At 44.1% G+C, this 16,507-nt stretch overlaps 1 protein-coding gene and 1 long non-coding RNA gene across 2 annotated transcripts; one reads left to right on the top strand and one right to left on the bottom strand.

The window, feature by feature from the left end:
• Positions 1 to 8,773: 8,773 nt before the first annotated feature.
• LOC120706843 lies at positions 8,774 to 10,070 on the bottom strand. Its single transcript, XR_005688461.1, has 2 exons — positions 9,835 to 10,070; positions 8,774 to 9,180 (listed from the first exon to the last, which is right to left on the bottom strand). It is a non-coding gene; the product is annotated as an uncharacterized LOC120706843 (long non-coding RNA).
• A 3,961-nt stretch (positions 10,071 to 14,031) lies between these two features.
• Positions 14,032 to 16,363, top strand: LOC120706841 (cytochrome P450 709B1-like). Its single transcript, XM_039991568.1, has 3 exons — positions 14,032 to 14,370; positions 14,621 to 14,808; positions 14,918 to 16,363. The coding sequence occupies exons 1-3, from the start codon at positions 14,085 to 14,087 to the stop codon at positions 15,176 to 15,178; spliced, it is 735 nt and encodes a 244-aa protein (XP_039847502.1). The 5' UTR covers positions 14,032 to 14,084; the 3' UTR covers positions 15,179 to 16,363.
• The last annotated feature ends 144 nt before the right edge of the window (positions 16,364 to 16,507 follow it).

Raw genomic sequence — 16,507 nt, 5'->3', positions numbered from 1 at the left:
CGAAGGGCAACTTCGCAGAGAGAGAGAGAGTCCTGTGGTGGAGGACTATAACTTGGCATCCGGTGGGAGAAGAGGAATGACGCAACTAAGGATTGATATAGACTCCTGGATGCAGAAGGGTAGGAATGCAAAGGAAGCTATTGGTAAAGTTTGGTCAAAGTTTTTCCATATTGTGGGAGTACCTGGAAGACAAGCTGACAATCCATACTTTGTCAGCGCAAGCAGGGAGACACAGAAGTGGGGTAAGTTTTCTTTCATTCGTATGACACCTATGGGCTTACATTCTTGTATCTCATGATTTCCATATGGTTACAGGTGAAGGTATCGCATCACCCACTGGACAGGATATTGATGGCAAGTACCTTAATCAGAACGAGCAAGACTTGAAGACGAGGTACGAAAAGTTTCAGAATGACTGGCCCTTATTTGGCGTCACGTTGATGTGTGATTCATGGACTGGGCCGACGAGGATGAGTGTAATCAACTTTTTGATATATTGCAATAGAGTCATGTGGTTCCACAAGTCTATTGATGCGAGTGGAACAACTCAAGATGCCGCATATTTGGTCAAGGTAGTCCCTAAACATGTTCCATTGACTTTGAGTATGTTTTGAAGGTTACTAAAGATTCTGCCTATTTTGATAGGAGATTCGAATGGTGGTGGATGAGATTGGACCGGAGCATGTCGTGCATATAGTCACCGACAACGGCTCGAACTACAAGAAATCTTTCAAGGCACTAGGAGAGGTGTATGAACACATTATTTGGACACCTTGTCTGGCACACACCGTCAATTTGATGTTGAAGGATATAGCTCAAAGGCCCGAACATCCTGGTACGATTAAGCAATGCAAGCGAATTTCAAATTGGTTACAAAATCATGGTCAGTTGAATACAATGATGAGGAACGCAATCGGCGGTAAGTTGGTTAAGTGGAATGCCACTCGATTTGGAACCAACTACATGTTTCTAGAGAGCATCTATCGGAAACGTGATCATTTCATACAGTGGATGGCATCTACTGAGTTTTTACAAAGCAAATGGGCGGATACCGAAGATGGTAGATTTACTCATGCCAGGTTTTCAAGTATGGAGTGGTGGGAGGGATTGAAATATATCATCGACACAGTTCAAGCAATATAAAAGTTCTTTCGCTTCGCTGATCAGGACAAGCGGCCCAACAGATGCGAAGTCGTGATGGCCTACCAGAATACGAGCAGGAGCTGGAGTCTTTCTTTGGAAACAATGTTTCCACTCGGACGGAGTATCTTGTTCATAGGCACGTATGTGGGTCCAGGTAAGACTATACGAGTCATCTATTTTGAAGCTCTATTGACTTTATGCTTATCTGAAGTGATTTATATTTTGCAGCTGTTGTACTAATCCGAGGTATTCATATACGATGGATCCAACTCAAGAAATGTTTTGTGGACTCAAGGATACATTTCAGTGCATGACGGATGTCCAGAGCGTCGTGCAGGCATTGCAAGAGCTTGAGCTGATTCGGATGAAGGTTGGCGAGTTTGCCAGTGAAATGGCAATGAAAATGGCGATGGACCCAAAGATATCCCCAGGTAAGAGTTATTCCATACGACATTGTTGTTTTCTCTATTTGAATATATTGCTTACATACTCGGTAGCACATGCAGCGTCCTGGTGGATGATGTTCGGATCAAGCACTCCAAAGCTACAGTACCTTGCTATGCGGCTTGTTTCAAAATTTTGTTCGTCCAGTGGATGCGAGCGGAACTGGAGTACTTTTGCTTTGCTGCATACAAAGGTTCGCAATCGGTTGTTGCACAAAAAACTTAACAAGCTTGTCTATGTCAACTACAACCTTCGTCTGTGATTTGAGGACGTCTTCGGCCCACCGATGCGTGAAGAAGGTGATTTTATTGACCAGCTGGTCCATCTTTCATTCTATGATGAGAATAATTCGGTGTGGAAATGGATGGAATTTGGTAGATCTAACCGGGCTCCAGTTCTGGATGAGGATGGTGATGACGGAGACGTCCCTCTCCCATCCCATATTGTGAGGGATCAAATAAATCTCTCATATCTACGTGAGGCTACGGGGGATGATTGCATCAGCGATTGGGCACGTAAACATGTGGGTGACACTTACCTAGGGAAGAGGAAGTTCCAAAAGGGGCCTACGAAGGGTGACCCGAAGCGTCAAAAACAAAAAGGAAAAGCAGCAGCAAAATCAGTGAGCAGTGACACCTCCACTGATGATGGCGATGGTGAGCATAGTTCACCGTATCAGGAGACTGGGGATAGTAGCTCCGCTGATGATGGTGATGACGGTGCTGATGCTGGTGGTGGTGGTGCTAGTGGTGGTGGTGGTGCTAGTGGTGGTGGTGGTGCTGGTGGTAGTGGCGGCGGTGGTGGTCCAATTCATTTCACAGGTATATATTGCACCTACATATACACACATGTTTCTGGCTATGAGTACTAATTATGATATATGGTTAATTGCAGGGGAGACTCAGTTCACACATGCTACTCAGGACCCCGACCATGGAGCACCGAAATCGCCGAGGAGAACGGTTGGACCGACGGACTACGACACTCCACAGTATTTTTCTTCCTCCTACAGCGATACCTCGCACTCTTTTCACTATCCCATTTCTGACATCAGCATGCAGCCACCGACCAGATGGGTGTACGAATGGGAAAACCCTCATTTTTACACTATGTTAGTTCAGGAATGGGAGACAACATCGGCGTGGACAGGGCAATCTTGGCAAGACTACAAGGGTGAGCTGCTTAGAGTGCGATGTTTGAATGTGATGTCCACCGCCGAATACCAAATGACGTCTCAAATTGGGGTCTTCCCATTCTTACGTTGAACTTTTATTGATTTGTATCAGTGACTCTTGTATTTGTATGCAAGATTATGACTATGGTATTTGTATGCACGCTTATTACTACTGTATTTGTATGCATGATTATAAATTGTTGCTTTGGTGTGGTCTTTTACATTAATATGTGCATAGCTCATGCCAAAATTTTTATTTATTTCACAGCGGAGAACCACTTTAAAACCGTCGGTTTTTTGGTTCAATGGACCGGTTACCACTCAAACCGGACCGGTTTACCAGCCGAACCGGTCGGCTAACCGGTGGAAACCGATTAAACTGTCCACTATGGTTTGAAATTTGAATTTGACCGGTTTTTACCGGTTTCTGGTCAAACCGGACCGGTTTACCGGAACTGGAGGGCGGCGGTTTCATCAGACCGATCGGGGAAAAAAAACCTAATGAGTGGTCACGGTGTTGGTTAGGGTGTTTCATCAGTTTGCACATCCTATTCACAAAACTGTAAATTGTGGTAGTTAGACTCACCGATCACGGTGATACGGTCAACCAGTCATTAGCTCAATAATTAGGTTTTTTATCTACACCATTACAATTATAGTACTTCGGAGATATATCATTACTATTTGCGATATTTTGCGATACTGTAAATGTACCATTATAATTTCACAGTTTATAAAAAGATATACCATTATGTACCTTTTCAATATATTTATAAAAAAATTTAGATCAAAATATCCTCATCTTCAATCCTATCTCATTTCTCCCCCATCCTCTCTCTCCGAAGCAACAGCTACATCACGTCCCCATGTCCGCCTGGCCGTGTCCTTCACCGGGTTCCAAACCAAATTATACCCACCACTCCGTTCTTATGAGAGAAATTATATGATCCCAGTCCACTCTAAACCACCACCACCACACACCAATCCAACCTAAACATTTGAGCTCATAATGTAACAAACTATTAGCAAAACTATGGTTACAACACAATAAGAACATGTTTCTAAAAAAATTATAATGTAGATCTTGTCACACTATTTTGCACAGAGTATCTACCAATTATGCTGAGTCATCTCAAAATAATTTTGGTCAATTTTGATAAAATTTTATAGTGTGAACGCGAGGTTTTAATTATAGGGTCCGGCTCTTGACATGGGGCCCACGTGTAGGTCTACCCACAATGCTTTGTACAGAGTAATTTTTAGTCATACTGAGTCATCTCCAACAAATTCCGATCAATTTCGACCAAATTTTATAGTGTGAATGCGAAGTTTTAATTTCAAGGTCCGGTTCTTGACATGGGTCCACGTATAGGTCTAGCCATACTGCTTTACTGCTTTGCACAAGTAGCTTCCAGTCATATTGAGTGATCTTCAACAAATTCGGTCAATTTCGATAAAAAATTATAATGTGAATGCGAGGTTTTATTTTCAGAGTCCGGCTCTGCACAAAGGATCCGTTGCAACCCACCACAACTCACTCCAACTCGCATTTACATAGAACTTGCTCCATCCCAACCTATTACTTAATACAATCCATTTCAACCCACCCAAACACATTCCACATCAAAACTCAAACCATTAAACCCATTTGAACCCATACCGTTTGCAGGCTGATGGGTCCTCGGCCCGGCCCGGCCCGGCCCGCGCGTTCGCGCACAAGCCCAAGAACCCACACCAACACCACAGCTCAACCTGCTAACGGTTTGGGTTAAAACCGGTTTTAGTGGTTTGGATTTTGTGTTGGTTCTACTTCAATTTGGTGGGAAATGGTTTCTTTAGCAATCAATCCGGTTTGGTTTGGTTTGACAAAAGAAACGGTTTGCTTTGGTTTTACAAAAGAAACTGTTTGCTTTGGTTTGGAACATTAACAAGCGGCTGTTCTCTTGACGTCAGGTCCACGTATAGGTCTAGCCACACTATTTTGCACAGAGTAGCTGCCAGTCATACTGAGTCATCTCTAAAAAATTCAGTCAATTTTGATAAAATTTTATAGTGTGAACGCGAGGTTTTATTTCTAGGGTCCGGCTCTTGACATGGGCCCACATGTTGGTTTAGGCATACCGCTTTGCATAGAGTAGCTGTCGATCACAATAAATCATCTCCAACAAATTTCAGTCAATTTCGATAAAATTTTGTGGTGTGAACACGAGGTTTTATTTTTAGGGTCCGGCTCTTGACGTGGGGCCCACATATAGGTTTAGCCGCACCGCTTTGCACAGAGTAGCTGCCAGTCATAATAAGTCATCTCCAACAAATTTCAGTCAATTTTGATAAAATTTTATAGTGTGAACGCGATGTTTTATTTTCAGGGTCCAGTTCTCAACGCGGAACCCATATTTATACTCCCTCCTTCCCCATTTATAAGGCATGGTGGAACATGACACGGTCTTCTAAACAACACTTTGACCATTTATTTATCATATATTATATCACTTTTGATTATAAACTTATAATTATTGTAAACTATATTTGATTATGAATCCAATCATATGAAATTTGCATTATAAAAATAAAAATTTAATAGTCAAATTATTGGTCAAAGATGAGAAGGTTTGAATCTTGATATACGTGTATGCCTTATAAACGGGGAAGGAGGGAGTATATATAGGACAGAGTATCTATTTCAACCTAACCTTCTTTTTCGTGAACTTCAACCAAACCTTCTAGCGGACCTAAATGGGGCAGTGTGGTTTGGTTTTTATATGCTATGGGATGGTTTGGGTTGGATTATATTATCATATTTAATGTAAGTGGTTTGGTGCGGTTTTGGTTTGGATCTCAAACCACTGTCACCTTGAACCACAGCAACACGTGTACTACCATTACTTCCACGAACCCTCTCCGCGTGCGAACGGCGCGGACCTAAGGTTGCGCCGCGTGACTGCCGGGACTGCTCCGCTGCTGACGCACTGCCGCCCTTCATGTCCATCACCTCGCCGGAGCACAGGCACTGCCTCTGATCGACCTGGTTTGCGATCACTACTAGAAAACATATCAAAGTCCATCCCAAAAGTACCACTAGCAAGATGACTCGATTCTAATTCTAGCATCAGTTCGGAGTCATCTTCCTCCCGATAGTTTTGAGGTGGATGAAAAGGTCCTAGACCGTACACCACTCGATACCAAAAACTAGATATAAATACCGGCTGGTGTTATCACACGGTACTAAAAGTTCCACCCACATTAGTACCGGCTAGAAACATCACCCGGTACTTATATCTAGTTTTTAGTATCGGGTGGTATTACCAATCGGTATTAAAGAGTCATTTATGGGTTATTTTAAAATAAAAATATCTCTCTTTCTATCACAAGTGCTGTGTAGGTGAGATGGTAAGAGAGGTATGCACAACCTAATAGATTCTTAGTTCGATTCCCAGCCACCGCATGTTCCCGTATATTGGTGTCCTCGTTAAAAAATACTATGCTTAGGGTCAGTCTTAGTGGGAGTGTCATCGATACAGTTATATAAACTGAAATCTTAAGAACTGTGCTAGTAGAGTATCATGATGATGACACTCCTCTCCTCTCTCTCTCCTAGTACTATTAGTATATATTAGCAAATTTAATGTCTATAGCTATTTGTTTAAGTAGTGGATCTCTTCGTGTCGCTCGACAAGTTTGATGTCAGCTGACATCGATGACTTATGGCAAAATCAATAGCAAATCACTATTCCATACTGTCCACCTAAAGAGCTGACACCAGTACGTAGTAGAGCCAACACTGATGGCTGCGACGGCTGTCTCCGCCCCTGCGGCAGGGCCTGGAGGTCACCAGCCGGCCATACCTATGGGTGGCGCGCACGGCCATGAAAGCTTTGGTTCTGAATCTTCTCAAGGACAGCAGCCATTGCACTGATGGATCTACAGACGACGCGGTGGAAGAGAGGACGAGAGAAATAAGAAGATATAAAGATATTTTGGTCCATAAATTTTTAAAAACATATCGAAAGAGCAAGTAATAGTGTATCTTAAGAAACTGTGAAATTATAAGGGCACATTTACAATATCACGAATAGTAATGATATATTTCAGAAGTATGATAATTATAATGGTATAGATCTAAAACCCCCCAATAATTATACTATACGCATTTAGATGACGTGAATTAGATTTGTTGATGACTCGTGTTGTAGCGTACGTGAACCATACGGAAAAGAAAAATGTAGCTATTAGCGATTAACATGCCTACTTATATTAATTATTAGGTATATACTCATACAATGCTACGAGGGAAACAAATTCTCTTTTTAAGTATCAATTTTCATATGTACTCTCATCATAGTTCCAAATTATAGTTTGTTTGACTTTTTTGACCTCAAATTTTACCACTCGTCTTATTCAAAAATTTGCGCAAAATGTCATTTTTTGTTGTAGCTTATTTTTATCAATACAAGTTCCTCAAGCATGACTTAAATTTAACTACATTTGCATAATTTTTTTAAATAAGATGAGTGGTTAAACTTAGTGTCGAAAAAGTCAAATGACCTATAATTGAAACAGAGGGAGTAGTAATTAATGGTTGCTCCTTCCATTCCAAATAAAAACAATTGGTTTGATTTTTTATCCTAAGCTTGAGCACTCGTCTTATTAAAAAATATGTGCAAAATATTATTTTTTGCTGTGGTGTGCTTTATTAGTAGAAGGCCTTCAAAATAATTTAAATTTGACTATATTTGAGGTAAAACTTGAAGCATAAAAAGGACCGGAGAGAACCGATTTTATGTGTGCTCAGTTGGATATATGTCGTTTTCCTTAAAAAAAATACACATGCTGACTACTAATAGTTTAAGAAATATTTTTCACAATGTCAATTAATTATGATAAATTAAAAAGAACTAAGCATGTTACAACTAAAAATGGACTTTTGCTACCAAAAATATTGTAACAATTTAAAAATTGTTGCAATAAGTTGGTGATATTGCCCCAATTTAAAAACTGATGGCAATATATTTGTTGTATTACCAAGAATTTTAATGCATTGCCATATGTTCAACTTTTGTTGTAATAATATGTTAACATCTATTCCAATATTAACTTATGTTATTGTATTAAGGTGATTGTTTTGTCACATTATAATATTCATATATTGCAATGCTACTTCACTCTTAGCAATAATAACTTTTTTGTGGGAATTATTTTTTAAAATATTACCACACTAGTTTAATGTGAAAATTATAGATGTCCTTAACCTTATCTTACATCGGATATTTCGATGCCAATTAGAAAAACTAAATATGAACTAATTATAAAACTAATTGTAGAAGCCTGTGACTAATTAGAAACGAATCTTTTAAACCTATTTAATTCATAATTAGAATCATACATGCTAATCATAGATTAGTTAGGATTAATAGATTTGTTTCACGAATTAACCTAGAGATTATGTAATTAATTTTATCATTAGTCTATGTTTACCTCTTCTAATTAGTAGCTAAATACATGGCTAAAGTTTAAACCGACCAGATTCAGACAGGATAACTTCGGAACAAGATCCTTTGACGTGCTGTACTGTCACTGCGCGTGAGGCCGAGTCCACGTGTGTGACACGGTAGTACGTCAGAGAACCACCTCCCTTCCGGCCTGTCCTGCCTGATGAGATCTCAGTCTGCGAAGGGAGCGGATCGGGCTGACCCTTTCCCTGCTCCTGCGATCCGCCGCATTCAAACTCCGGATCAGGGTCGAACCATATGGTTACGTTTCCCTGCTCCTGTTGTCCGCGGTGACCCGCGGGGCAAACAGCACACCTGCTGCCTTGCTTTGGTGATCGATCGAGGAGAGCTAGGATGCGGCCCTGTCCCTGAAATATGCAGTACGCACACATACACATGTCTGGAGGCAGGGGCAGGTAGACGTTGCTGTTCCACACGTCAGGGCCCGGCCGGCCTTTTCTTGCTTGACTAGCAGAGAAACACAATGCAATGCATGCAGCAGTACTACTAGAAACACAATGCATTGCTGCATGTACTGTGTGCCATACTTGGATCACATCATGCATGTTCACCCTTCTCCTTTGTTTTTCTAATAATAAGACTAGCATGTTCATCCTTCTCCCTTGTTTTTCTAATAATAAGACTAGTAGTACTACTGTGGGTGTGTTTGAGTGAGTGAGATAGATGGGAAAAGACTAGCTAGCTTGTGGTACGGCATGAACCAGCATGTTTCAAAATCAGACAAGACAACTGCTCATTTGACAAAGAATGTAAAAATACTTCAAAACCACCATACCAGTCACCAGTAACACCTTCATGAAACTGAAGAATGCAAAATTTTCTTGTCTGTGTTAGCTTCAACTCTAACATTTCATCAGTGCTGAATAGTCTCCCTGTGTTGCCCCATCTGAACAGGTCCCCTTCTGCTCCCTGTATTGATAGACCACAGGAAGAGAGCATCAGTACTCTGTGTTGCCTTTATTAGCCAGTCGCACAAAGAACCATACATCCTTTATAAATGGAGACTGCAAGAGATTTTCGGACGGGTGGTGAACAAAGAACCATACATCCGTTGTATGTGAAAAAGAATTAAGACATTAACAACTAGCACACTCCTCTACCACTATATCTAGCACGCCAAAAGGCACAACAAGGCTGCAACGAGCAGAAGATGGCTATAGGAAAAGAAAGAGCATATGAAGCAAAGGATAAGACATTAACAACTAGCACACTCCTAGAAAACAAGGGCGAAAAAACAGCGCTTTTCTTTTCATCCTAATCTGCCGATAAGCCACCATGATCTTGTAGAACCAATATTCCTAGCTAACTGTGTACAGTACACCAGCAAGCTTACTGCACACAGCGGTAAAAGGAGAGGTGTGCAAGCAGATCAACCCCCTTCACAATTACAGCTCACAAGACAAGTCAAGAACCAGCCATAGATCCAGACCAGCTTGGCATTAGCAGTTTAGCACAGAGCCGAATCCTGAACCATCTCTCTCTCTCTCTAGATAGGACTTGCAAATTGCAATTTGAAGATGGCTATAGGAAAAGAAAGAGCATATGAAGCAAAGGATATCTCACCATGGATCTCCCAGCCGACGACGCGGAAGCAGAGCACGCGGCGCTCGTCGTCGAGGATCTCGAGCCGCTCGCGGCTGATGGTGGATCCACAGGGCAGGGGTACGCACGGCCCCCTCCCCTCCTCTCCCCCAACCGTCGGTCGCGGCCTCGGGAGATCAGGGCGGAGCTCGCCGCGCCGCGGGACCCTGCACGCGCGGCCGCCTCTGCGTGGCAGCTGGGCCCTGCGCGCGCCGCCCCCTGGCGCCCCCGCCGCGGGCCTCCTGCAGGCCGCGCCGCCGCCCCCTGGCGCCCCCGTCGCGGGCCGCCTGCAGGCCGCGCCGCCGCCCCCTGTGACGGCCGTCGGAGCGCTGTCCTTCGTGAGGGAGGAGGAGGGGCGATGCTGTCGCGGGAGGAGGAGAAGCGCCGTCGGGGTCGACCTAGGGTCGATTGGGATCGATCGGATCTTAACCCTACTGCTCCTCTTTTGTTTAGGGTCGAACCGCTCCGGCCCACAAGCCAATGAGGAGCGAAGCGACTTCACAGGTGGGTCGACCCGGACCCCTTGCAGGGCGAGTGAGATCAGATATGACGTAATTGGACGCTTTCGGATGGGTTCGAGAGAAAGTAGCTAACACTGCCGTTTCGACAAGGTAACTAAAATAATATAGAGGTGAGCGATGCTTCTTACGGTGACGACATCTAGTCAGGGCCGTCCCGCAAAAATTGCGGGCCCTGTGCTAAATTTCAATTTAGGCCCTGACTATAGTAATAATATAACTAAGGTTCATTTTATAGCCACTTCAATCAAGTAAGTTAATATAATGATTGTGCATGTCGCTTTAACTCATTTCTTCAACGTCTTATGTTAGATAGAGCTATTTTTTTAGCATCATGAATCTCAATCTTGGAACGAAATGAAAATTCTTTAATAATAAACATACACATTTAGCTCTTTTCATAACTGTAGTAATATTTTCTAATCCGATTAAACACCGGTGCACAAGTATAAAAAAGATCAAATTACCATAATTTATGAGCATATATTGTATAGTACGTCCCTGGGATACTATTGCTCTTGATGGGCCCGATCCTATGTTCGGCGTCACAAAGATCCCCATGGATTAAAAAATGTTGGACCAAGACGTAAGAAGAAATGAGATATAGAGAAATACTATGCCTTGAGCGCATAAAGAAACAAATAGATTGGATTGGGGGTGATTTATGGTCCACAGCAATAGAAGGATCAACAGCTATTAGCACTATTAGCACTAGTAGTTAGCACATAAATTAATTTTGGGGGCCCCACACTTTTGGGGGCCCTGTGCAAGTGCACAGGTTGCACGCCCCTTGGGACGGGCCTGCATCTAGTGCATGCTAGTTGCTCATGAAAAATCGGTTTCACTCCCGTTTACGTTGCCCTCATGATGATTACGCCACCTCTGATCTCATTGGACAAAATACAGCCTTTCCTTTTTTTTTTGGCTATAACGGTCGTGCTGTAGCCAAAATTAGCAACGGGAATGCACTGTATCGCCCGTGCTGGGGCCGAAGCTTTTTTTCTCCTAGATTTCAATCTCTCACAGCTCGTTTGGTACGGGGTAATTGGCGAAGGGATGGAAGTTTAGATACATGAGACTAAAATTCTCTTGTTTGTTTCTTCGGAGTGGGAGTTCACATTTGATGGGGAAAGAGAGTTTAGAGCTCAATTCCCAGTTTCCCACCAATCTCTTCCGATCGGGAGGGGTGATAATTGGAAGGAAATTATGCTTTATGATGAAACGAATGATCTTAACCGTTAATCGTGAACTATGATATGTGTTAAAACCCACATACTAAACAAAGGATATGATTCCCTCTCCAACTCCCTTTGTAAATTTTCTTCACAAACCAAATAAGGGATTGTGACTAAAAATCAAACTACCAAGCGAATTCCTCCATCAACTCCCACTGTTGGTAGACAGATCTCTTACTGGCCCTCGTGTCGTCCCTGGGACGACTCGGGCAGCGCCGGCCCTCTCACCCAGGCACCCGTTCCCACCTTCTCTCCGGATCATCGCCGTCGGAGCTTGTCCGGTGGAAGTCCTCTCGGCCACGATGAGGGTGGCGGTGGGCGCACCCCTCCATTCTCTTATCTCTTCCACAAACTCCTCCACCCTTTTCCTCCTTTTTTTCCCCACTGGAGTTGCTGGTGGTTGCTGCCATTCCTACACTGGTGGTGCCATGATCTACCCTGGCAAGTTCGGATCTTGTGATTCCCGATCCGTTTGGGGCCTGCCCCTCGTGGATCTGCTTGGGGGCTCAAATTTTGTGGGTGGTGCCTGAGCATGACGCCCCCACCCTCCACCCACCGGCGGGCCGATGCGACAGCAGATGGGGATCGGAACAACCTGCTCACGGTGGGTCGTCGCTTAGCTTTGGCTCTCAAGCAGCCCGCTGGCTTGGGGCTACTGGTGGGTGCTTGCTCGGGGGTTTGACCGACGGTGAGTAGGATGACGGCTTCATCGGTGTCCAACCTTCTTGTACTGGCGTGCGGACATGGGAGAAATCTCAGCCGGCATCATGCCGGTCGGAAATGGTGATGCTTGTTGCAGGGCTTTGCTCACTAGAGGTTTTGTTGAAGTGCTATCCTACTTGCAGGTTCATGAATGTCGGGTGATACATGAAACTGATCGAGGAAATCATTGTCCGGCGTAGCGCTGGTGTTGGCATTGGTGACATCGTATGTTGTCATTCCCTCTCTGAAGATGATGTTGACATATCCTCCTACCCTTGCGCGAGACGGAGCTTTATGTGAAAAGGGCAAGCAACAGACCGTCTAGACATTAAGCTTCTAAGCATGCGAGTGATGTGATGAATTGGTACGCATGAATACATTGCAAGACTGAAGCGGGAACCAGGAATGAGTTTGAAGCTTAATCCTCTATGTTTCTTTCTTTGTTTTATAGTTTTTTCTTGTATTTGTGAAATCTCTCATTTGAGGTCTAGAGTCCAAGAACTCATTTAAATTTTTTGGCCGTAGTCATTCGCATGTGAATAATCGAGTTCGGAACTTTTTCCCACCGTTAATTCCTATACCTCTTCTATTCATTCCCACCGTTAATTCATATACCTCTTCTATTCATTTTTTTTAGAAACACAGTACAGACCCAGTTGCTCATAAACACGCACACACACTCATCCCTATGAATACACGCATGTAGCCCTACCCCTATGAGCACCTCCGAGAGACTGAGCCGGCAAATCCTTAAAATTGATGAAGTCACCACAGGCGCTCCGCTATCGACAGGAACGTCGCCTACCACTGAAACCACAAAAACCATTAAATCCTAGAAAATTCACTCCCACAGGGAGTCGAACCCAGGATCTCAGGTGCTACTGAAGCTCTTGTAACCACTAGGCTACATGCTCTTTCGCCCATTCATTTTTTTGGCACCTTCAGATTTCAAGACATGAGCATTTTGGTTGGGTCTACCCCACCCATGGCCTCATCAAACCCAGCCCAAACCAGGCGCAGTTATTATTAGAGCAGGCAGAGTGACATATAATAAGAAAGTCCCAAGAATGTAAGACCCACCGGAAAAAAAAAGGTTTACACGAGTTTAAAAAAATGGAAAAAAGGTTTACACATAAATTTTTTTCACATGCAAAACTGATTAGATTGGACCAAACCTGCAAAACTGATAAGGCTGCCTAGCCCTATTTTGGGTCCGGCCTTAGACACAAAGCATCCAGCCCTTTGGTGGTCCGGCCCAGCCGCAAAATACTCAGAACTCAACGTGAAGGCTGAAGTGACCCGGTGCTGTTGTTTCGGAGAGAGACATGCAAGTAAACAAGAGTAGTACAGTTCCGAGCAGGCAATCCACCAGACTGCGGAAGTCTTCTAGAATGGCTGCTTTCCGGTAGTCAACTTGGATGTCCTCTTGAAGGCAATTCGCTTTGATTACCGAGTTGTTTTGTTTGCAAATAGGGGGCCAGTACTTTTGCTTTGCCTAGAAGATCTCAGTCACCGTCACTTCAACTGCCGAGGACGTCTTTTACGCACGCGGCTAATTGCCCCCAAGATCACTCACTGTTCGTGGTGACGTCAGTTCTGATCCAAACCAAGATAGGAACTTACCGTGTCGTTCTGGTTCTGGATGCCCGGCCTTTTGCTCCCAACAATCCTATCCTATATATATACTTCTCCTCTCCATAGATCAGAGCACGCCTCGACACAACCGAAACATCTTCAGCTCACACACACACAAGCAAATTAATTAAGAGATCAAAAAATGGATGCCTCCATGGGTTCAGTCTTGGTCTTGGGAGCCCTCCTGGTGGTGCTCGTCTCGACGCTGCTGATCAGGGTGCTGTTCCTTCTGGTGTGGAAGCCCTTCACCGTCACCAGGTGGTTCAGGGGTCAGGGCGTCGGCGGCCGGGGCTACAGGTTCTTCGTTTGCTCCATGCCGGAGATCAGGCGGATGATGGCCGCCGGGAGCGAGGTCATCCTCGACGCCGGCTCCCATGACTTCATCCCCATCGTGCAGCCGCAGTTCCGCAAATGGATCGCCGATTACGGTATGTGCGGTAATTGATTCCGACGTCATCTACATTGTCCACCCTAACCTTTCTCTGCACCATTTCTGCCACAGGAAGCCAATCTTGGTATCCAAATGGGTCCTCATATTTTTTTTCAGAACTGTAAAATTTTAGAGATACGAACGCTGCTAAGTGGCCTATATATATGTTTCATGTATAGGCATGTACACTCAATTACAAAAAGTTGCCCATAATTCAGTAATTAATAACTGATAATTGTGTTGTTCAGGGAAAACTTTTCTGTACTGGTACGGGGCCGCGCCGAGCGTCTGCGTCGCCGACGTCGACCTGGTGAAGCAGGTGCTCGCGGAGAGGACGGGTCTGTTCCCCAAGAACTACCTCAACGCCAACCTGGAGACGCTCCTCGGCAAGGGCCTCGTCCTCGTCAACGGCGACGACTGGAAGCGCCACCGCAAGGTAGTGCACCCGGCCTTCAACCTCGAGAAGTTGAAGGTCTGAATTCTGATGAAAAAGCAAACCTCAATTACCTAGTGCATTCTTTTCACTAACCTCGTCTCTTCCGCAGGCGATGTCCGTGGTCATGGCGGACTTGGCGGAGCGGATGATGCAGAAATGGCAGTCTCACATACAGCAGGCCGGCAGCCATCAGGCTGAAATTGAACTGAGCAGCGAGTTCTCCGAGCTGACTTCGGATGTGATCGCGCACACGGCCTTCGGGAGCAGCTACAAGCAGGGCAAAAAGGTCTTCTCCGCAGCTCCCGCACTGCGCGGGGTCTTAAGGAGGTTATTAGTGGGAGGTCTTTTTCACGCACCGTGCAATGTGTAGATCCCACCGCTCGAATATGTGACCTCTCAGTCTCAGTTCATAGACGGCAAGCACTACCACTTGCACCAGGCCGCCCTTTTTAACATATTCATGTTGGAAATAAATTTCAGTTAAGATATTTGTGATCTTCACTATTAAGGAAGCGTTTAAACCATCTAAATGCGATTAAGGAAACCTAATAATAAAACCCTAATGGGCTGTGATCAACAGTCCCATTAAGCCCGTTTCCAGAGGCTAGCCCCCAGCCCCACAGTGCCTATAAATATAAAGTCGTGGTTAGCACCTTAATGACCCCTTCATCTCAATCTAAAACCCTAGCCACAGCTAGTCTGATCGCTAAGGGCACTGGAGGGGTTTGGAAGGCCAAGCACTCTCGTTGGCGCACGAAGGACGCCGATTCGCTGCTGCATCTTCTACACCGACAAGAACACATACTTCCTCTACGGATCTGGCGTAAATGGCTGCTGTTACTGCTAACGCTGGTATAATGATTACCATTTATTCCGCATTAGATTGATTTGTCATGAACTAGGTTATGTTAAGATCCTGAAGTAACGTGCCACTAATATTAAGTTTTGGCAATTCTAACAATCAGTATCATGAGCCATCTTAAACTAGTCATGCACAGTCAATTTTTTGAGCCATGTTTATGCCTCTTTTTTCGTCAGTTTAAGATGCAAAACGTGTTGTGCAGATTAGATCCTATTGCACAGTTAAGTTTGATTCATGTTTTAGATGCAATTGGATCCTGCAGAATGGCTTTTATGTGTTAATCATGTGTGATTAGATCTAAATCATGGTTAATTAAGTTTCTGATCACGAGATTAGATCTAATCTAATTCAGTTTATGTCAAGTTTAAGATTAATCTTGATCTGTTAATGCTAAGTGTCTCGGATTAGATGCAAACGTTTTAATGTTTATGCTAATTCATGTTTAGACCGAGACAATTACATGATTAAGTTGAGTAATTAAGGTTTTAGGGTTTCGGTTCTTAATCTGTTCCCCAAATTAGATCTCTGTTCATGTTTAATTTTTTGCAAATTAAAGTTAGATCCATGAGATTAGATGCATCAGTGAGCATTTAGAAGAAGAGGAATAGTCAAATTTCAGATCACATAAGGAATATCCCAAATCTCATGAACTCTAAACCTAAGTGAAGTGGCTTACCTTACTTACCTCCAGTTCACACGCCATGAGCTACATGGCACGCCGAGAGGCACCAAGTGGAGCCCCTCGACGGCATGTCGCACGACTGGCTCGCACGGCACGACGGCGAGAGGGCCCACCGGGCGCCATGGCGGCCGAGCTCTCTGGGCGGCACATCAGGA

This window comes from Panicum virgatum, chromosome 5K (assembly GCF_016808335.1).
Source record: "Panicum virgatum strain AP13 chromosome 5K, P.virgatum_v5, whole genome shotgun sequence".
In the NCBI taxonomy this organism is placed as follows: domain Eukaryota; kingdom Viridiplantae; phylum Streptophyta; class Magnoliopsida; order Poales; family Poaceae; genus Panicum; species Panicum virgatum.
Note: the sequence above shows the minus strand (reverse complement) of the source record. Positions and strands in the feature narration are given on the sequence as shown.